The 23,527-nt window shown below is 40.5% G+C and overlaps 1 protein-coding gene across 1 annotated transcript in view; it reads left to right on the top strand.

Annotated features, from left to right (window-relative positions):
- The first annotated feature begins 1,237 nt into the window (after positions 1–1,237).
- The window catches only part of gpd2 (glycerol-3-phosphate dehydrogenase 2 (mitochondrial)), a 36,150-nt gene continuing 13,860 nt past the window's right edge, over positions 1,238–23,527 (top strand). Inside the window, exons 1-8 of the mRNA XM_036544940.1 lie at positions 1,238–1,362; positions 6,701–6,807; positions 9,860–9,868; positions 11,446–11,617; positions 13,477–13,601; positions 14,744–14,841; positions 15,917–16,080; positions 21,719–21,883. Of these exons, the coding sequence (XP_036400833.1) occupies positions 6,706–6,807; positions 9,860–9,868; positions 11,446–11,617; positions 13,477–13,601; positions 14,744–14,841; positions 15,917–16,080; positions 21,719–21,883 (835 nt within the window). The 5' untranslated portion in view covers positions 1,238–1,362; positions 6,701–6,705. The remainder of the gene's footprint in view (positions 1,363–6,700; positions 6,808–9,859; positions 9,869–11,445; positions 11,618–13,476; positions 13,602–14,743; positions 14,842–15,916; positions 16,081–21,718; positions 21,884–23,527) is intronic.

Consider the following 23,527-nt stretch of genomic DNA (forward strand, 5'->3'; position numbering starts at 1 on the left):
GAAAATAGACAAGTTTGTTCTTTCCACTATGGAGGAACTCTCTGGAGAGAAAACATTTTCATTGCCAGACAGATCTAGTGGTTCTACCAGATACCCTTTACATAAAGTGAGCAGTAAGTTAACATCTTTATCAGTCTGTTTGGGAGATACTGTTTCAAATGGATACCTTTCAGCGTCACCTGTGGCACAGGGAAATACTACGGCGTACTTTCAGATTCCAGATTCAAGATTCCACAAAATGCCAACCAACAACCAACCAAACAAGTTAATCAAGTTGTTAAAAAAAAAAAAAAAAACTGAAAGCAGTGTTTTCTTGCTTTGACATACTGCACAAGATTATCAGTGAGAACTAATTGCAATTCGCCTGCTCTGAAAGATGACTTCAGTAGATTGTATGTCTACTTGGGGGGGGGGGGGGGGGGGTCAATCAGAACAGCAGTCCTTACAGAGGTCTTGGCGGGGGGGAGTCTTGACCATTCCTTGAGGCAGAACTGCTTTAGATTTAGATTTTGTTTTATTTTGTGTACTACCTTCTTGGGTTGAAATCACAAATATTCAATATAGAGGGCACTATCTACACATACAATACTTGATCAATCAGTCAACCAGCCACCCTACCAATAATATGCTGGAATCCTCTGGCTGGGGGTATGATTGACAGATCTTATGTGCATATAAGAAGTGGTCAAATAAAAACTCAAAAATAAAAGGTTGTTTGAATTCGTAAACATTTACATTACATTTACATTTATTTATTTCACAGACGCTTTTATCCAAAGCCACTGAAATGTACTGAATTTGTGTTATCCAGTGACTGTTGTGTGATCTTCGGCCAGGTCAGATATCTTTTCATAATCACGTGATATTTGGTCATACAAGTCCTATAGCATTCCTCTCTTTTTCTGATTTGAATGAAATAATATTAAACAATTCCTCAAATGGATAATAATATATTGACAGACAAAGTCTAAAGAGTTTCAGAGGAGTGCTTTGCAACAGAATTTCTAAGGTCTTAATAGCTGTTTATTTGTCTGTAGGATCATAAGAGCACTTTGGCGTTCAGCGAGATATGACCCCAAGCATCTTGTTGCAGCGTCTTGGACTGTGAAGTAGTCACGCCCAAATTCCTAAAATGTAACACTTCTTGATTTTCATTGGATAAAATATACGAGCTTGTGACGCGATTCGTTTTCCCGGACGTCAATCAAAACGAGCTCGCTTCCTGGTTCTTCTTTTCAGGAAGTAGTGCTGTCAACGAGCTAGATGGTATGTTGCTGTTCCAAATTAACAGGCGTAGATTGTGCTGGCATCAGTGTTTTCGTGCTCGCGGGTGAAGTTATCTGAGGAACATCAGAGATACCTGTAAGTTAATGATTGCAAAGTGTATTTCAACGCTTGTGATGTATGATGGCTAGATAATCAATGGTCTAATCTAGCCTATCTAGCGAGGTAATCATTAAACCAATTTACCGGGAGCCAGCTAGCAGGCAACCTCAACTCACATTGCTGTGTTGTGTATGGTTATCAATATATCTAACACATTTTGATAATGAGCGACACTTGATTCGTGATGGGGCTTAGATGTGGAAGTGGACATCACGCTTGATGCACGTGAAATATTACGTCGATAACACATTTCCTGTCATTCAACGTTAGCTGCTTCCACGGTGCCGACACATGCTGGGAGTGTCATAATTTAGCTGGCTAACTTTCACAGCCAACGTAGCTAGAGCAGCAATCCAGAACTCCTGATGAATTTTATGGATAGTCTGCTTAATCCGCTGTTTGCTATTTACATTATGATAGTCATTATAATTATAAGACATATAGACTTGTGCTAGTTAGATAATGGATCATGGGTTAGCTAGCTGGGAGTTAGCAATTATTTAATTTAACGTTACACAAAGCAGTTCCTTTGAATCGAGCAAAATGGGCATGGTTTGTTAGTTGATGACGTATATCTTCATCAGTTTTGTATCACTATAGCTACCCTGCTTGTAAAATCAGGGAGATGAACTTTGTCCTTATCCAGTGAAGCCCTGGGGAGTGGTGGTGATGTTAACGATGATGTATCTGGCAAGTGTATTAATATCCGGAATGAACGAAAAAATAATCAAGGCAGAATCAAGCATCCAAATATACAGAAACCAATGGTTATTAATTGTGTAAGAACGATTTTCTATAATATAAATCTTACTTAAATAGGTTTATCCTAACATACAATACAGTCATTACAATATTTAACCTTAGACTGATCTTTGATTTTGGGTTAAGATTTTTAGGCTTTTTGTAAGCCAGAACGTTTTAAAGCCTATTTGGTTTTCTCTTCTCTCTTTTTCTTCCTGTAACTTCTTGCACAATTTTGCTCAAATAGGAACAGTTAGTGGTCTAGAGAGTGTAGTTGTCCAAGCGACCAAACCCCACACCTAATATGGCTGCTAAACACATTTTTACATGACAGTAAATTTTCACAATGGTATTAATCTCACAGGTTCTTTCTAAAACAAAACAAAATAAAGGTATGGAGTTCCCAGTTTAAGCCACCAAGGGGCTTTGGCGAATTGTCTCTCTGTGTGTATTGGTAGGGGGGAGAGGTTTTTGCTTTCTTTTAGCCTCACCAGTGAGACAGTACAACAGTCTAGTGAACTGACGGGAGTTAAAGCTTGTCATTCCCGTAATAATTTACACATTTACTGCAGTTATAGATTTTTCCAGTTTGTGGATGTGCACTGAACGCCAGTCAGGCCTGGATACCTGTGCCGTCATGGCAGCGGCATGCCTGCTTGGTATGTGACGAGAGGAGTGGTAGTCCTGGGATGATCATAAACAGTCCTTATACTGATCTGAAAAACCTCATGCTTCGTATCGATTTCCTGTGGTGTCTGTGTTTCTTCTTTTCCCCCGCACCGTTTCAGTTACCTTTGAAACTGCCATTTCCCACTCTGCCATGTGTGAAAAATTGTCTGAGTTTAGAGGCAGAAGGAAGAGGTGGAAAACTCCGGCTTCAGAGAGTAAAAGTCCTGCCATGTATTTGTTCCACCCATGCACTACACCAGCTGAATTTATTTAGCACAACTCTTCAGCCAAGTAGAGAAGCTAATTACTGAAATCACCTTGTTTAGTGAACGGCTAGAACAAATACATGGTAGGACTTTTACTCTCTGAAGCCAGGGTTTTCCACCTCTGATCAGTGGCAAGCCAACTACTGTGTAGCCACCCCAGATTATAGTGGGGAGCTACCAACGCTCACTGACTGTTTTCGGTAGTGCGAATCATTGCCGGAGTAATTAAGGTTTAGACACATGGCTAACTAACCAGCTTTTCAAAGAGTTTTCCATTAGTCTGAAAACTTGCATTTACGGCCTCAAAGTTTGAACTGACTCCACCTCTCAGCATGTGAGGAAGAGGAAGAAAAGAAGAGATCCCGTGAGGGGTAGTCTTTTTTTTTTTTTTACTTTCTTCTTTTTTTGTTTCTCTTGACAGCAAATTCCACACTCTTACTGGTCATAGCCTATAAATGTTCATAAAATAACTGTTATTGTACAAGCATGGATTTGTGTGTCATGTGTGTGAAAGGACTCAGTGTCCCTATCCACACCCGGCCAATCCCTATAACATCAACATGTGCATGACATGACCTGAATTGTCACGTGCATTGCTTTTAATGTCTAGGTATGGGATAATATTTGTTGCTCTAGGCCATAAGTCCCGCCCAAGATGGTGGCCAAAGACATTTTTCACAGAAGTGCATAACCTCCCACAACATTCACTCACTCATGTGCTCTCTCTTTTGGCACAGGTAAAAGGGATTACATCTGGATGTGTATAAACTGGTTTTCTCAGGTATTGGCCCCTGGCCATGCAGAGCATCTAACAGCATAATAAATATATACCACTTTTTGCTGAAAGTTTTCAACACAATTTTGTTCACCTCATATTAAGCATATTTAGCTTCTCAGGCACAGACTCAAGATGTCCATTAGTCACCAGTCATAGTGTTTTGAAGTATGGCAGTTGTGGGTAACCTCAGTTATTTAAAGATATGTGATTCCTTGTAATTGAAGGTTTCATTCAGTCACTTAAAACTTTAATACTGGGAATCTGTTTTGAAGCTTCTCAGAGTAATCCCAAGTGTAGTTATGTCATATCGTTGTTGAGAAGCAAACTTTTCATGGTCTACTCACTGAACGACAGCCCCATAACATGACATAAACCATCATCACTTTTTCAGAATGGCTCAAATGTCTTGCACAGTGCAGTTGATGGCATTGCTACCATGCCTTCATGGTTTTTAAGTTGTTAACCCATTAATGTATTTGTGAAAACAAATAGCTGTACTTGGATCTTGACCATAAGGATAATGATAAAATTAAAGAAAATTTTATAAGATGAATTTATCAGGAGACAAGGATAGCAGGGTTGTAGCAATGTGTCAAACAAGTAAATATGTCAAAATGTCCTCAGCTTACCTTCCTTTTTAATTTTTCATATTATAAAATCTTAAAAAGAAAGCTACATTATAGCACATAAAATTGGATCATTTATATTCTTATTTTGGGGTGCCCGTGATAGGTTAGTTTTTGTGCTGAGGACACTGATTTAGGGATACATTTAGTAGGTTTTGGGAAAACATCACATCGGCACATGTGTATATCCATAACTCTGCCCCACCCCTGCTCCTGCTGTTGAATCAGTTGACACATCTACTTTGATTTTATGTACCCTGAAGGCATTTCCTCATATTCTCTTTTCATTGCCATACTCCTTCCTTACATACTTAAATGTCTACTCAATATGGTTTAATGCCTGCTCTTTGGATTCAGGGTCACTTTAATACACCTTCACATAACACATTGTTAACTAGGTGTGGTATATTGTACGGCTTGTCTGGAGCTGAACAGTCCTTCCTCGGTTTGTTGGAGGTACCTGTTCACAGTTCACAGCGAGGCGTTAAAATTGGGGCGGCAGGTTTTTGCAAAACAGAGCTGGTGTATCAGACATGGATGAATATTCATGAGTCCCTGTGTCAAGACATGCTTTGTAATTGGCACCAATATTAGTAATGACTCCGTTGGCATCTCAGATTGCCTGCATATTCATGTTTGGGGGGAAATATTTCCAGGTCCTTTTCTCTGGAAATGTATTCTGAAGCAGCGGGTGGCCTAGGTGCCACATAGATGCAATCAGTTGCCCATTAGATTTTTGTGCTACAATTTGGAAATCAGGCAAACCAGCAAACTTTCCCTGCCCTCCTCTGGAAGGATTATGCTGTTGTTGTTGGAAAGGGATGGATAGGCTTGGAAGAAAAAACTTTTTTTTTTCTGTCAAGTTAGCCGTTCACCTGTGAATTACTTGCAGAATGACTGGTTTCAGTTTACTCAGCAGTGACCTAACTGGTATTTGAACTGTTTGTGACATACATGATACATTTAAAAGCCGACCGAATGATGACTGCATCACAGACCACATTATCGTGACCAGATATTGAATTACTTCTGTCCTCCGTGTAGGAGGTTTTCGGTTAGTACCAGGAGATGCTGACGCTGTCTGCCTCCTGTCCCAATGATGAGTGTTTCATTTTAGAATATACCTCTTCAGGAATGGTCATAATGAGCCAGAAAAATGGAATACTTGTATTTTCAACAGTGCCACAGGCAGAATCTTCTGTCTGGAACACACCAAGATGACCATCTAGTCCACATATAAAAAAACAGTGACTGCTGTGTGTTTCAGAGCAACTTAATAAACCCAGAGGGAAAGGTCAACATGAGACGGATGCAAGAGAATTTGCTTGCTGTTTGAACGTTCTATTTTTGACAGGTACAGCACATGGACCTACTTTCTTTAACATGTAGAGCCCAACCCACCTTTAACCTCATTGGTCCTGCAGTCCAGCATGAGTGGGTCAACAGAGCACTCACTATGAACCTCTGCAAATTACCAGTAGGACTGCAAAATTGCTCTATTATATGACTGTATCACAAAGAGCACTGTTGTGAGATTAAAGTTAAAGAGACTATGCAAATTCTTAATAAATGTTGCATCACCCTTCAACTTCATCTTTTGGATCTTTTAACATTCATACCGATGAGCAAGACCAATTATGCTTAGATAAACAACACCTGTTAAGATACCTGTTTTTTTTCTATTTGTACATCACATTTTTTCCTCTGATATTATATCCTGTAAGTTTAGGCACTATCTCCTGATTCATTATGGGCAAGATCAGCAGTGAGATGTTGAGTAAACATGTGCTCCTTATCTCTCATGTTGTGGAAAACATTCCTTAAGTCTATTTACGGAAATTCCTGTTGAGGCTTTGTAACAGCTGCTAGACACCCACAGAGTTCAGGGCTCCTTCCTTTAGGACCGAGATGGGACAATTTCTTCTCGAAATATGAAGTCTCTGAAAGCACTGCTTCAGAAGAACTGGTCCTCTGTTGTGTTATATTTTGACTTTTCATGATCTTGAGGGGAAAAAATTCCCATTGGTTTCTTGCAGATGACCTCTGTTATTAAAGCACCCCTTCCTCTGTAGACTTAAGTTTTGGTTTCACTACTCCAATGTGCAGCGGTGATCATGTTTTGCATTTCAGCAAGCCTAGCCTGTTTAACGTAGGTGCTGTATACTCAGTATGGCCTAGAGCATTTTGAATAATAACGACCCTCACTGTTCGACTGTGGTGTGGTTCTGTTGCAGGGGCCATGGCGTTCCGGAAGGCAGCAAAGCGGACAGCTCTCATCGGGGGAGGGGTGCTGGCCACATTCTACGGCCTTTCAGAGCTTTCAGCATACAGGAAAAAACAGGTAAGATTCTAAAATGATGGTGGTCCTCAACATTCCTGTAATTTCATGGTAAATACTGAAGGTCACATTGGTCAGTGCAGTAATACAGGTTCATGAAAAGAAAGGGAAGGTCTTGGTAATTTGTTGGCCCAGAATGTCGCTATACTGGCCTCCCTAGGGGCTGTTCCACTATTGGAACCTGAGACAGGACTCTAGAACTGAAAGCCATGAACCATTATTGTTTCAGTTGCATCATTTTTCACCCAACTGCTTCCGCCCACCACCAGGAGCCAGCCAATCATCTGAGAGTGAAGTATCAAATCTCTTGGACAAGATGGTGGACTCTCTCCCAGTACAGGCAGCAGAACTGTAAATGGTGTTCAAAAACTGCATAAGCTTGTGTTGGTAACAGAATGAAGCATTTGTTTTTGATTTGTCCTAAGATTAGCAAAGATGCAGTCACAGTTTACTTGAATTGCAAGAGAAATCTAGAAGCTGACAAGAAGTTCTTACTCTCCAAATTTAAACTCTGCCTGCTCAACCTCGGTGTTGAGATGACATTTTTCCCTTTTATGCAAACCTAATGGAGGGCTGAGACTCGATGAATGTAATCATACTTTATTTAACCTAAGTATGCATATTTCGCAAAAACAAGATGTTTATTCCTCCGATGTCTAATGGCAGATTAACCACTGTCTTTATAAAGAACTTTGGTAACATTTTCTTGATTGGCTGTGCCTGATGACAAGTCAGTCAGGTGAAAATTAACAAAAAAAAAGTATTTCACAAAGTCTACCCAGTTTGTATTTTTTGGTACCATCTTCGTTTAGGGGCTGAAATAAAGATGCTAATTTCATCTGACAAGCAAGACAAGTAAAGCAGCAGAACCAGGATTTAACAGTTTTATTTCAGGTTATGTTAATGGGAAAAGTCCTCTCCGGGAGGGGAGGTCATCCTAGGCATTGCCTCAGTGGCAGTAATGCAGTTTGACTGGTATTTGAAGTCTCACTGCTGTCGATAATTAACCTGTGGGACAGTCATGGTCCCTTACATTCACTGAAAGTATCCCTCACGTTCTTACCAAAACCCTTCCACATCACTCTGAGTTAGGAGGTACACAGTCTTGCAGCGTCACACAGACGAATTGGCGTTGGCCAGCCAGTTGCAATGTTTACATGGCAGTTCTGGCTTTCCTGAAAGCTTCACCCTATCTTAGCTCGTCTGGTCTTGCCTGTGGAATGTTGGATTAGTTTTGTGGGCTTTACCTTTGTCTGGAGTGCCATATTTACATTCTGGAAAACATGAGTTCGTGTTTCACTTTCATTGGTAAAAAACATTTCTGCACACAGTACGAACAAGATAAACGTCTTTTTGGAATAGATGCATACAAGAAACATTAAATTGTCACTGTGTCTCACTGTACACAATCAGATTCAATACTGGAGTCATTTTTTTCAACGTTATCTACTTAATATTCAGTAGTTGATAAATAGTAAAGTTCTATTTATGCATGTACGGTACTTGTTCCTCTCTACTGTCACACAAGCTGATTGTTATTGTAGACATGTTTTTGGTGTCTTACTTTTAATTAATGTGTCATTAGATAAAGATGTCACCTTTCACATAGCTGTGCACTGATGCAATGGCCACTATTTATGTTTACTGCTTATAAAGTCACCATCCCAGTGCTCATGTCGAGAAGTACTTCTAATCACTATATAATATAGTAATTTCATAAATTCAACATGTTATCACTAATTCATCACTGTACATTTGGTAAGAAGAAAAAAAGTTGTGTAGTTTGCTTGCACATTTTAAGGTGAACTTTAAAAAAAAAAAAAAAAAAAAAAAAAACTTTGATGCTCCAAATGTTTCATCAAACCGCAATACACACTCCGTAGTACAGGATAATTCCATTTTCAGCTGAAAAAGTGCTGAATGAGGTAAAAAGTACCTAGGCTTTTTGGAACTCTCTCACAAAGCAGTAGGATCCTCAGCTGTTACACCCCTCCCCTTGGGGCACGCCACTGCAGCACTTGACCAAATTTAGCAAAAGGTCACCGTGCAGCTAGTAAAGCCTCATAGTGTCGTCAAACATGTAACACCTGTTGCGGGGGTCACGCGTGTTACAGGTTTCCCATTTTGTGCTCGGTGGTCAGTTGGTCAAGTGATGCAGTGGTATTTCATGTTTATTTCCAAGTTTCTAAATATACTCGCATGACTGTCAAACGCCAATCGTTTACATACAGTTTACAGTGTCACTCCTCACACACACATGGAAGGGAATCCATTTCATGTTGCTAGTTGTTTAACAAATAAGAGATAAGACGCTAAATCAGCTAAGGTGACATAGACTGTGATACTGAATGGACTCCTTAGCCTAAATGTAAAACCGCAAACAGAGCAAAAGGATTTGTTTTCTCTGCCTTTCATTGAAATCCAGTGAAATCCATTTTATCCCTTATGATGCGTCTCCAATATCAGTGTTTCAAAGAAGTCCCAGGGAATGGATAGAGGGCCACATATGGGGATGCCATTGCCATGGAGATGAATTACCCGATCACTTATTAATTAGGCACAAAGACGAGCTTAAGAGCAGCACGCATTAGGATTACGAGCGACAAAAAAGATCCGAACTGTGTAAATACAGTCGCTGTTGTTCCGGCAGTCATTACACAAAGCGTGTAATGTCTGTGTGTTTTTGTTTCATGTTCATGCATATCTGCTTAACCAAAAGAGCCTCCCGTCAGCTGCATTGTGAATACATGTGAATGCTCTTTTGAGGGGTCTGAAAAGAGGACACCATGTTATATCAGTGTGCCAGGATGTTGTGTTTTAGAGAGCCAGAGGGGTGAAACTCCTTCAGGACACTGAATTAAGAGGGCCTGTCAGCATTGCCTGATTGTGGAGAGAGTTGGATTGTCAGCATGAAGTGACCTCTCTCTTTTTAGACTGTAAATGAATGCAATGCATATTCTTTAGGTGACCGTTTGGACAGAAGGAAATTTTTTTGTGCTAATGATGAATTCTTTTTTATTCTGTGTTTGGTGTGTTGTGCGTCTACTCAATGAAGCCTAAATGGGTAAGCAAACATGTCTCTGTCTCTAAAAATGTAAAAAAAAACTATAATCAAGCATGCAGTCCAGAAACTAATCTTTAAAAATGACAATACTAATTTGTCTACACACACTTGTTTGTGTCTCCTCTTTGACGACACCATGGTGGTACTCTGGGTGAAAACTTTCACGCTAGTCATTTGCATGATATTCAGTGACGCTCTGGTGTACTTTACATGATTGCAGGACAACCTGGTTCTTAAATGTCTGTGGTGTTAAGATATGCACGTTCTTAGAAATAGACACTAATTATTAGATCTTGTTTGCTGTTACAGTCTAAATTGCAAATGTCTAGCTTCATTCATAGATTTGCAAGTCTAATGGAGCGGTAGCTTGGAGAAGATTGATGTAATCATTTAGAATGAATGCTTAATACGAAATGGAAAAAAAAATGTTTCATTATTATTGAAATTCTTGACAGTATTTTTTCCCTCCATCTTATGCAAAAAAGGTTTTATTCTTTATTGGGGTTGATTTTTGGGCGCCCTTATTTCTTGGTAAAACAGACACATCAAGTCTGTGTTTATTTACTTAGTATGATTGGAGAGTGTGGCCTTACAGTTGCCTGACACAACCCTTACTTTTCTCACTGAGAGTCATAATTTATCAGGATTTTGTAGAACTGAAAAGACACCCTTATCCAAAGCTTTTAAGATTGCATTGTACACATTCTGTAAAGCCTTCCTGTGCTGTCTGTTAAGCGGTGCTTAACAGTGTAGCTGCAGCTTACTGCTTGGGTTCCAAGCCCACAGTGGTAAGCTCTGTGCATTGTTCTATGTTCCAATCATATGCTTTGCCTGCCACAGGTGTATTAAAATGTCGCATAGCTCAAGACCACTCTTCTGGGCGATGCGCTTGCTAATGGCACTGATATGAACTGGCTTCCAGTCTAAGGAGCATTTTTGAGCTTTGTGGCGTAGAAGTCAGGATAAGCACTGAACCTTTGTCTTAATACTTAATTCAACCTAAGGCTTAAACATGACTTCCATTGTAGTCATTTTTTAAGATAATTTGACAAGACAGGTCCACAAAGACAGTTCTACAGAAATGTTAAATGTCACTGTGAGGTCACAGTTTTTTTTTTTTTAAATTTACCAAATACCTTGGGTATCACAGATGTATTGTTCTGTTCATATGCTTGTATATGCTTATCCATGGTTATATTATTCACCGTTATTTGTCACTCACATTATGTTCCTGGATAATCTTTGCAAAAAATGCTACAACTTGATGCCCAGCATATCAGTGCCAGCCCAGTAATTACAGTGGTGCGTAACGTTGCACATGTCTTTAGCATTTACACATATGCATGTGTCTAGCATGTTTTTGATAGATGTGGGTAACCAATATGGGGTTAAAATAAATTTGCATGACATTTTTTTTCCTCAGAAAATGCATGATTTCTGTTTCCCTAAATCAATCATAAAAAAAGTATAAAGACATATGCATAATGATATGCTTGCACATTTATTAACATGTACCATCCCCTGGAGTCGTATGATAATACAGGGGATGACTGAGTCGGTATGCTCTGACGGTCTAGGCCCGACTGGCGCATGTGGAAGCAGTCGAACAGGTGAAAATGCCCTACCGGGACGAGCTGCCATCCAGACAGGCCCAGCTCTCCGCCCTGCAGAACACAGAGGAGTTTGACGTCCTGATCGTCGGAGGAGGAGCCACGGGCTCAGGGTGTGCCTTAGACGCAGTCACACGGAGTAAGTTTGCAGGGTGTGCCTTAGACGCAGTATCACGGAGTAAGTTTGCAGGGTGTGCCTTAGACGCAGTCACAAGGAGTAAGTGTGCCGTTTTCAGAACTTTATTCTAAACAGAACACGTTTTAATGCACTGACCTGTGCTTGTGGAGCCTTGCTTTGCTTAGCAAAACTGATAGATCTCCAGAGCATCTCCTGTGCTTATAATCAGCATGCTTCTTCCTCTCTGGTGGCGTACTCCATGGCTCTCTGTCGGGCCCTTGTTTTTTTTTTTAATTCCCTCACCACTCTCTCACTCTTTTTTACATCATCACTGCATTTCCGTTTCATTTACATGTAAATGATTCAGTTATATACAAAGAGCTTTCTTTTGTATTGGTTTGTTTACTCAACTTAAATAAACGATTGAAGGAAATCTGGAAATTCTCCACTTTCCTCACACTTTCTACCAGATCGCAAGTATGTACCAACACCTTTACCCTGTTGTGCACATCAACACTGATGACCTCACATATAAACGATATTTGCCAATGAGGGGAGACTGCACTTCAATCAGCTGCCTGTTAGGCAGGTATATGGAAGCCTAGTGCTTCATGTGTAAGGGCACTCTGAAAACTGCGGGGTTCACAGAGGGAATTACAGAGGGATTATATGTTCATAATATTTGCATATCAGGTTGTTTTGGGAAGAGTTCACCAGTCTTACTGACAGGGATGAATCCTATTTATTTTGCTGGCAGGGCAGCCCTGTGGCTAGCCTGGGGTTTCCAGCGGCACACTTTTGTCTTGGTCTCCTTTCACAGCTTCCCACAGACACTCTCCATCTTGAAGTTGCGTAACCTCATACCCATTGTGCTCAAGCTGTTTTCAAGCCCCTTCCCGCGGGTTCAGCCAGTAAGCAGTGGCAGAAGGGGATTCTGGGAAGGGGGTGGAAACAGAAGCGTTGAACTTGGAGGATTTGACTTACGGAAAGAACAACAGGGCAAAACCCACAGTCACCGGATCTGAAAGACGACACTCTCGGTCCCCAATGAGTCCCCTCCCGCTGCACCTATTACTTCCTAAATCAATTATCTACGGTGCTGGTTAGAGGTTTCTTTAATCTGTTTTTTTTTTCCTCTTTTTCTTTTGTCCAGTCCAACTGTCTAATGGTTGAACGGTGGGGACTTGGAAACCCCCTTGTTCCCCCATTCCTAATCCACATTTATTTATTTTTCTTTATTCATTTTCAAAAATTTGGGATTTGCGGCTTCCGTTCCACAGGGGAAGCAGTGCAGCTTCTAATGGAGGGAGGATAAATGAGAGCGAGGGGACCCGTCTCAATGTTAAAGAACGTTAGGGGAATCGCGACTTCTTCCTCACTGCAAATTTCGTCTCCTGACTGAAAAATTGGGATTTACAAACAAAGCATTTTATGTGGTGCAACATCTCAGTAAATGTACTTCCATTTTAGTTTTCTTTTGCCACAATTTTTAACAGACTTAGCTAAAAATTTGTCTTAGTTTTTCAATAATAGTTTCTGATATGTTTCTAATGTTGTGTAGAGTGTATTTTTACCATTGCATTTACAACCAAATGTAGTAAAAAAATTAGCTACTAACAAGTCATTTTTACTTTACAAATTTTTTTAACATCTTTGGGTGTGTCATTGCTTGTTGTACACAGAATCGTTATTTTCTTACAGCCAGTGAATATTAATTGAGAGCTTCATTAGCTGAATAGGTGTGACCATATATATTCTGGCATGCATATTATTGTAGGAAAAGGATAGGCCTGTGAAACGTAAATATGACTCAGACCCATAAGGGCCCAAATTTTCAGGCGGTTGTTGAAACTGTTGCTTTGGTTCTCTCCTCCTGTCAGATCTCAAAACTGCCCTTGTGGAGAGAGACGATTTCTCATCCGGGACCAGCAGCCGAAGCACCAAGCTCATTCATGGGGGAGTCAGATATCTGCAGAAAGCCATCATGAAATTAGATTACGAACAGGTAAATGCTCCATTTTTCAGTGCGGCTGACACTTATCAGTGGAATTTCTGGTCTGTACGGTCATATTGCTTTATTTTCCCCAGTGCGTTCATTTTTCATTCTAAGGAGGTCTTGACATCCCGGGCTGGATGGAGTGCCTGGGCTGGATGCTCCTTCTTTTTTTTAAGTGATTTAAAAAAATTCCCACAAGTTAGCGCGGGAGAAGATCGTCAGGGTCATCATCAAGATGGAAATTAATACCGAAAATTATGTCAAAGCAATGTCAGGAATAAAGCATTCGGGTCCTCTTTTTGCCTGTGTGTTTTCAAGAGGCGGCGCACAGGTTCAAATTAAAATGTCATAATTTTCCAGTGCATTGCAAGGTTCTGGAGGAATCTCATTATTTTAGGCCTTTGTTTTGTTCTCCAGTCTTATTTTCCTACCTGCATGAACATACCCAGGTCTTAAAGGTGAGATGTAGCGAGGACCAATTAATGTGTTCTCAGGCAGTATGACTGGAGTCAGCAGCAGTAAGCTAAAGAACTGGTTCTCTACAGGCCTAAGAGTAGATCAAGAGAAAACGATACAGGCACCGCAAGGCACATGGAAGGTTATTTTGTTTACATTGGGTTATTTTGTTTACATTGAAATGAATACTTGTGTCAAATAATTGGTTATTATTATAAACTGTCTAACTGTTTTACTGCTGTCTTTGCCAGGAATCCCTTGTAAAATAGATTCTAAATCTCAATGGGATCATGTCCTGGCAAAATAAAGGTTAAATAGAATAAAATAATACCAAGTGAGCCATATGGCACGAGAGTTACCTTCCAAAGAGACATGACTGTGATGCCATGACATACATTGGCGATACACTGTTTGTCAGAACACAGGAGGGGATGTCTGTGACAGCAGGCTGAGCTGCAGTGAAGTTCATACTGTATACGCTCCATTGTTACAAAAATGATTGTATCATTTGCATTTGAAAAGCTGATGGGAAACCGCTCCTGATGGTTCTGAAAAAAGGAACAATACAACATTAGTGTGAAAAACAAATCAGAAGCATTATCCCAGCAGACTATAAGGTTTTTTGTGTGTGTTTGTGTGTGTGTGTGTGTGTGTGTGTGTGTGTTTAAAAATGTCTTTATATTCCGTTTCCCTAGTACATGATGGTGAAAGAAGCACTCCATGAGCGTTCAAACCTGCTGGCTATCGCCCCCCACCTGTCTGCACCTCTGCCTATCATGCTTCCTGTATACAAGTAAGTAACACCCATCATTTTAACATCACCAGCGTCCGGTGAAACGTGGAAGTTGGGAAACCTTTATCTGAATTAAGATTTTGAACTGTGGGCTTAGCCATGACGTGCTTAAAACCTTTTGAGGAAAAAAAAAAAAGAGAAGTTCAGCTAAATCTCATTAAACCTTTTGAATATCATGCCAAGCTGTGAAGCCCAGTGAAGGTGAGGGTAAAGTGTGGCGTGGTCCAACTTTCCTCTCTGCCAAATCACACCCCCACCCCCCTGTACTCCCTAAACCCTGTGCAAACTGCAGGGCTTCATTTGCGTGATGCCACCTTTTATCATGAGCTTTAATTATGCATGACATTTACGATCCTTTCTGGTATTTAAAACAGTGTACAGGTGTGTCTCATTATTGATGGCTGCAGAAAACCTTGAGTGGCTTACGGGGCGCTGTAACGGGAGTCTTTCTAACCCATCAGCCCGTATGCCGGTCTTTCACAGACGCACACTCACATGTGCTCACAGCTGTTAGTGAGTGATACGCTTATGAGAGAAGACAGTCGCCTTAATCATTAGCCTCAACTTTAAAACAGTTTTTTTTAAACTACTTAAAAAACTAGTTTTCTGTAAGGGAGGAATGACGGTACAGTGGGATCAGCACAGATCTTATCCAGTCTTCCAGCTAGAGGAATTGAGTATGAAATGACACAGTCAGCCATAGCTCATGTTACACCAAAATCACTAACTATCTGAATCGAATCACTTTAGTGAATATTACATTCAGCAGAATCTGTGAATGTTCTACAGTGTGCAAGGGAAGCGTTGATCTTTTAGTGTAATAATCTGTTAGCTACAGTGTAGCTAAAGAACGAGCTGTCACAGTCATCATCACAAAACCTGACCATAGGCTTGCATTCAGGACAAACGCCTTAACTACTGAGCCGCTCGGAAGCCCAACTTTTCTCTCCATGGATCCTTTGATTTTATAACCCTGTGGTGCAGGCAGCTATAGACAAAACAAAACTGTGTCATATCACTGTGCATTTTCCATCAAGGCAAACAATAATTCATACCTTTTTTACTAATTTGTTAGGTGGTGGCAGCTTCCTTACTACTGGGTTGGTATAAAGATGTACGACTTGGTGGCTGGGGGCCAGTGCCTAAAGAGCAGCTATGTCCTCAGCAAGACAAAGGCCCTGGAGCTTTTCCCCATGCTGAAGAAAGACAAACTGGTTGGGGCTATTGTCTACTATGATGGTAAGTCTACGTGTAGACAGATACATTGTGGTTAATGTATCATAAATAAATGTGCAAAATAACAAAAAGTTCAGTTTTAATATCACCAAAATTGCACTAAGCATGTGTTTTATAAATACCAGCATGTACAAGCAAATGAGTTCAAATGTATTCACACCTACTAATTAACTAAAAATTAATTTCAATGAATGCATTTTAATGTCAAGTTACTACTTTCTGAATGTTAAAGAAGTTCCTGCAACTTTACAGAGCCGTCATTTACTTGTGTATGCCTGTGTAATACTCAACTCCCTATAAACGCAGTACATTAGTAGAATCCATCATGATTATAGTCTGAGCTGTTAACACATTTCAGGCAAAGGTCAGTGGCATCTAAAAGTCAGATGACTGCCATATCAACATGCCAGTTTTGGCATTCATTGTCAGGAAGTTCAGGACCATTGTGAGGGGTCGTTTCCGTGCCACTCTGAGAAAGGAGGGTCAGCATGACAACCAAAACCCAAGGGCAGCAACAGGAGATTGTCTTTTTGGGAAAGTCTGTCATTTTCTGGGTACAGAGTCACTACAAGGGGCAAGTACCTGGTGTTCAGTGCCATTTTCAAGGACAAAGCCTTTCCAGAGCCACAACACAAAAAGAAATGGTACAGATTTGTCAGATTAAGTCAATGAATGCACCAGCAAACAAATGCCAATGAAATCAGCACATACACTTGCAAATCAATGGATACACATATTAAACCAATATGCATTACAATTGATTCACAAATTAATTGATCAGTGAAAATTACAGACTATTTTTGCGTTTAAATTTTCACAAAGTGTTGAAGTATTACCTTATCAGACGAAATGAAAAAAATCTGAAAACCCAGAGCCGATTGGGGGAAAGCTGGAAGATTTGTATGACCCCAGGAAAAGATAGTCAACAAAGCAGACAACAGAGTGAACCGGTCAAAACAGTCTACATATAACCAATCTAACAATCTACATATAACCACATGAAAACCAATGTGTTCTCTTTATTCAGTACCTACTCCATACTTTTGCCAACAAGCCAATAAATTACATTTTCCGAAGATGCATTCCACAGCAAACATATGCAAAACAGAAAGTAGCCAGCGGATATTAAATCCCAGCTGGTCCCGTGGTCATCATTTCTGCAGGCTACGTGTGCTCGGTGTTGGCATCACGAAAACACAGCATATGTTGCTGGTTAGCCTGGGTGTACGTAGAATGTCCTGTTTACTAACGGTCTTCTCCGCAGCCACAAACTCCCAGAGTTTTTTTTTTTTTTTTTCTCAAGGCCATCTGTCAGACTTCATTTAGCATTCGTTGATATGTGGATTCCCTTGTATGGCAAAAAGGCAACATATTTTTCAAGGGAATGCGCCTGCTATCTGAGCAGCGATCTGTCAGCTTAAATCATTTAGCATAAGTAAGTGGGAAAGGGGCGTTACACCGATGCCGTTGCTGTTTTTTTCCTTCCTTTTTTTCTTTGATGCTGAAATGCATGGTTTAAATAGCACTTCCTCCCAGGTCTCAATACTTTTAAAAAATGAAAACTGTGGATTGTAGTTTAGTTAAATGTAGTCAAATATTTTTTTCTGAAGCAATCTTTGCTTTCCTCCAATTAGTCAGTGGCAATGCAGTGACATTTTGGGGTCTGACCTCTCTGGGTTAACTTCATTTATGTTTGGAGTCATGCCAAATATGTAACTTGGTCACATACACATATTATACGTTGATGAAACAAAACTGTTTTTGTACAAAAAGTGTACATATTACAAATAACCGATAATCTTATTCACACCTAATAAAGGAGGTTACATGCTGAATGAAATAACTGGCAGCATATAACACATAGAAATATGAAGTGTAACTGCCAGTTTCCAATGTAGCCTTCATGACCAAGAAATTACATTACAAGGAAGAACATTATTACATTATTATTAGCCTTCATAAGTGAGAAGTTACATTACAAGGAGGAAGGTGCATGACCACTGTATTTCAGTGTATTGTGCAAGATGTGGCTTCGGAAGGAAAACCAAATCCATGGGCCATGATTGGTGATTGTTATTCTTCACAGAATTCTGGTATGCTCTGGATACAATGTTCGACATTACATTAATCTGCCTATGGCTGAGTTGTGAGAACCCATTGCTGAAGCCACAAAGCAAGCAGAATATATCTGAAATGACCTGCATTAACATGTTCATGACACAAAGGGCCTTGCTTTGTGGTCAGCTGAAACAAAAATCGAGCTTTGCATGTTCGTCAGAAACATGTTTGCTCTCAGAAGGGCGACTTCTTGATCTCATGACCTTTAAAATACGGAGGTGGATCTGTTTTGCTTTGGGGTTGTTTCCTTTCTCCTGGTTTGGCTGCTTTTGTGATATGAAGGGAAAGATGGATGTTCTTACTAAACAAACTTATAAAACCTGGTTCTCTCAGCTGAGAGGCTCAAGCTAGGTAAAAAACGGACATTGTAGCATGATAATAACAAAGCACACATCCAAGTCTATAAGGAAATACCTAAGTGAAAACAAAACTAGTGCTCTGGACTGGCCATCACAATATGCAGACTGCAGTTCCATACTGTCATTGTATATTCATGGTTCAAATTCAAGGGACTAGTTGACGAAAAAAAATGGTGGTACAAAGCCGCTTCTGCTAAGAGTCAAGTTATTTTTGAGGTGTCTGAGCCTCATAACAAATTACGAGAATTTTCCTCCTAGTGGAATCTCTGCAAGAGGGGTTACACAGAGTACTCTGCAAATGTGTAAATAAATGTAATCAAAACAGGCAATTATCCGAAGTCATGTGCTTTTGTTCTGTGCAGGGTCCATGGCATCAACATTTGACACAATTTCATTTATTTGTGAGAAAAAAGATATTATGAGCGCACTTGCATTTATTTTATTATCTATTTGTTACTTTATTAAGGGTGTGAAAAATGTATAATATCCTTAAATAATGGAACAAATCCTATTCTTGTAGGAAACGGGACCCCCTTCGTTTTTTTTTTTTTTTTTTGTGTATGTGCGCGTTGCTCCTCCTTTAGCCAGGGGAGCTATTCCCAGAAGCGTCAGGGATAATGACCGCGTCTCCCGCTGTACCTGCAACGATTTAATTGGACAAGTCTGCCCAGCCAAGCATCTCCGGCGCGCGGCCGGGAGACATGAAATTCATTGTCATTACTGTCCCTGTCATTTTCCGGCGTTTTGTCCCGCCGCCGCCACGGAGCCCCTCTCACTCCACTGAGCTTCTCTACCTCCAGGAGGCGTGGGGTGGGAGTGGAGGTAGGGGAGGGGGGCGTCGCCAAACTGCACCCTCCTCCAGGGACTTCCGATATTAAATTGTTCACTGGAGCTGCTAATTCACATAATAATAATGATAGTAATAATAATAATAAATAATAATAATAATAATGTTAGTGATTCTTATCTTAATTATGCCTATTAAAATAATTATAACAACCACCACAATAATTATGGAATAAAATATTAAATTGCCATAGCTTGCTGAGGCTGGTAATAATAAAGTAATGATAAAAACAAGAATACTGATTATTGTAATAATGATTATTCAGTGTTATTTCTTTGATTGTTGTTTTTCTTGATTGTACATACAAGCTGAGGATGAGATTGAGTAATCCATACATACATCTGAAACACAATGTTGCAATCAATGTTCATTAAATAATTGATAGTTAACCTTTTAATGGCATTTCGGCTGGCCTGGGTTAAGCTAAGCACATATTACAGGAGTCGGCATGTGACTTTTGCGTTTCGAGGGTGTGCGTTTTCTCTTTGTTTGAGGAATCGTTGAATTGATGTCTTAGTTTGGGTTAAGAGCAGGCATGAAAGCACAGCTCTTATAAACCCTTCTGGGGGGGGGTAATATGTCAGGAGTCAGGGGAAGCCCCTTGGTGCCATGATCAGACAGGGTCTAATGTCCAGTATAAATCTCCACAGAATAACAGCCATCTGTTCCTTGGGAGACTTTGTCAGAATGTCTCCGCTTTAATGCAGTGAATCAGCAGAGCACGGGTCGGAGGTGTTGTGGGCAAGCACCCGTCACCAAACCCACCGTCACGACACAGACCCAGGGTGTCCTCTGACCTTACAAAAAGGAAAAAAAAAAAAAAAATCACGAACCTAATATTCAAAGAACAGGAATAAACTAAACTGAGATTATGTACTCTAACACAGCTCGGCACTGTTTGTGCCCCGGCACATAATTCATTCCTGAATGTGGCCTTTAAATCTTTTTTTCTTTTTCTGGGTTGCGTGTAGAATAGCTTCAAGCATGTCATAGCATTAACTAGACCGTGCCAGTTTGCTAGCCCCTGGTTTCAGTGCAAATTCAAGGCAGGCTGAGCATTTTTTTCCCGCAGTGCAGGGACGCTATGCAAGCCAAGAGCGGAGACTTGAATTTTCCCTGGTAATAATAAACAGAAAGTCTCATGTCGGCAGCATTAGCAATGATTAATCATCTCCTCCCTTTTCTTTTACCTGGGATTCTCCTGCAGTAAATCTTTAATAAGAATCACTTTCTAATGAAACTTTGCTTTGTTCATTTGTCACCTTTTAAAACCTTTAATTTAAATCACAAAATGTATTGCCTTGTGTCTCCGAATATAGATTTCTTGTATTTTAAGACAAAAGAATTAATGCTTAAACCGCCGTACAATATATTTCCCTTTCATTAAAACAATTCAGTATGAGTATGTTAAGCTGTAACACCTACACTCACTGACACATGGTTTGGGTAAACCCATTTTTCTTTTTTGCACATTTTTGGTTTCAAAATTAAGAATAATTAGAGAAGTCATCTGTCCTCTGGTTTGCTTTTATCTCCCTTTCTGGATGACAGAATTGAAATATTCCTAATTACCCTTGTCCTAAAGGCATTAAAATTTGGCTTGGTTTGTCTGTCAAATAGGTGCAGTAGCTACAATTTTTCAGTAGAATTAACGGTTGAGTTAAACCAGTGAGGGTCTGCAGTGGCATCACCTTCACCCCGAAGATACTGTATGTAGCTCAGTATTTATGTACATATATACATCTGTCTGTCTCCCTATTAAACTTGATTTTACCAGGCTATTTTATTTTAGGGGCTGGGGTTACATGAAAAGCGTGAGGGTCTACAATCACTGTGTCACACTCCTATTTTGAGCTCTGTGGTGAGAATCTTATCAGTAAGGGGTGAAACATAGTCCTGTCACTCTCAATACTTCACTGTGGAGGAAAGATTAAGTAACCTTTGTGTGTGTGTGTGTGCGTGTATGCATGTGCATGTGAGTAAGTGGCAGGGATACTGAAGAAGAGGTTAACTAAATTTTTACCCTCCGCTGTAATGAATATAGCACTTTGACCCCCCTCTCTTTGTACTACAGAGGGCCCCTCGGTCGGGAGCCCCCCCGGCTCGGACGAGGGGGGGGTCGCCCCGGCTCCCCCGTGTGTAGCCAGCGCGGCCGTACCCCGCTGATGCGAAGTGACAGGGACAGATGTGACATATCGGTTCCGACACACTTCCGTACCACCAGTCACTGGCTGGGGGTGACTCACGCCCTCTCCCCCGGTCCTGCCCCCCCCCCAACCCCCCCCCCCCCCCCCCAACCCCCCCTTCCCCGCTGCAGGACAGCACAACGACGCTCGAATGAACCTCGCCATCGCCCTCTCGGCTGCCAGGTACGGGGCTGCCATAGCCAATTACACTGAAGTGGTGCACCTCCTGAAGAGTACCGACCCCCAGACCGGGAAGGAAAGAGTCTGTGGAGCTCGCTGCAGGGATGTAATAACAGGTAATGGAACGAGAGAGGCTACCTCTTCAATTCTTTCCTCACTTTATCTCCCTCTCTCTATCTATCTCTGTCACTTCCTCTCTCTCTCTCCCTCAGTGGGGGGGCGTGCTTTTTTATAGTGCTCTGGTATTTCTGCTAATCAGCACCGCTCTCCACGCAGCTACAGACCATCCGGAGCTCCACTTTAATATTTTATAAGCCTTTTATGGTGTTTCAGAGTCTTTAAGATCTGGTGGCAATGTAATGCAGAATTAGTGGCCTTACTTACCTTTTTAAATGTCATGGGCAGGAACGGCTGTGGAGAAAGGGGAAAAAAAAAAGAATAGATACGGTTCTCAAACATTTCCTGAATAACCATGACTCCATGATCTCTGTACTTGACTGCCCCCTGATGTTTTTTAAGGACAGAACAGTGCCTTCTGAAGAGAGATTCTTTTTTTTACATCAATATCAATTATAAAGGTAGTCCGTGATCACAATAATCTCGGAAATTCTTGAAAGTGCTTGATTTCTATGCACATTAAGCTTTTTGTCATTACGATGTATATCGATTCAACCTGTTTTCAAAAATACAAAATATTCAGGCAGCGCAAAGTAAAGGACACTTAAGTGCAAAATGTGTACAAGTAAAAATACAATATATAATTTAAAAACTATATGAAATTACAAAATACAATCAGGCAAATAAATGTCTGAATAATCCACTGACTGGATGTCAGAAAGGTCTGGCCCAATCAAACGTTTTCATAAAAGACAGACATTTGCTACAGAAATCTAGAGGTATTCCCCTAAAATGATGGACAGGCATGAGTAAGCTGTCAGACTCAGAACATGGTGGCCAGCTTTGTGTGTCCCCAGTCACTCCCTATGGATTTTTATTTATTAAAATATCACAAGTTATTTCCATCCTGTGAATGTATGTAGTTAACCTGTATGTTTCAGTGTACCATTTTTTTGCAGTGTCATATAATAAAGCATAAACATTAATGTTTCTTTCACCCATTTGTAAATGAGGTGGCTTCAGCCTTATCTTTAAATGTAATGGCTGGCTAGCAAGGTACATTATGCAACTGTAATTCAAGAACATGACATCCTTTAAAAGGAAACTGGAGACAATCCCATTACTATCACATTTCAGCATGTAAAGGAGTATGTATGATATATAGGACACACGCAGAAATAAAATTTGCTTTAAGTGCCAAACCAAAGGAAGATGCCTGTTCTTATTGAGAGGTCACATGGACATCAGTTACCATTTAATGATGGCTCTTTGGCAGCACAGTGCCATAGATACATGGGTTTGGCCCCACACATTGCACCTGTCTTTACTCATGAATGCCCTAAAATTTAGCGGCCTACACCTGCCCTCTATTTATTCACTGCAAATGGAAGGACAGTGTTTGCATATTGTAAGTTATTTATCAAAGTACAAATATGTGTGTAAACATAGGGATCGTCATTGATCATAAGTACTAATGCCGGTATAGATAACACATGTGAACACCCAGAACATGTGGTTCCAGGTAACCATTGCTGAGTACCCTTTTAGATAGTTGTGACATCATCTTCCCTGAAAAGACACAGGAAGTGAATCTCAGGCAGCACGTTAACGGCAGCCGTTCCTCTTGCCATTAAAAACCATCA

The sequence above is a fragment of the Megalops cyprinoides genome, chromosome 14, assembly GCF_013368585.1.
Source record: "Megalops cyprinoides isolate fMegCyp1 chromosome 14, fMegCyp1.pri, whole genome shotgun sequence".
Classification (NCBI taxonomy): domain Eukaryota; kingdom Metazoa; phylum Chordata; class Actinopteri; order Elopiformes; family Megalopidae; genus Megalops; species Megalops cyprinoides.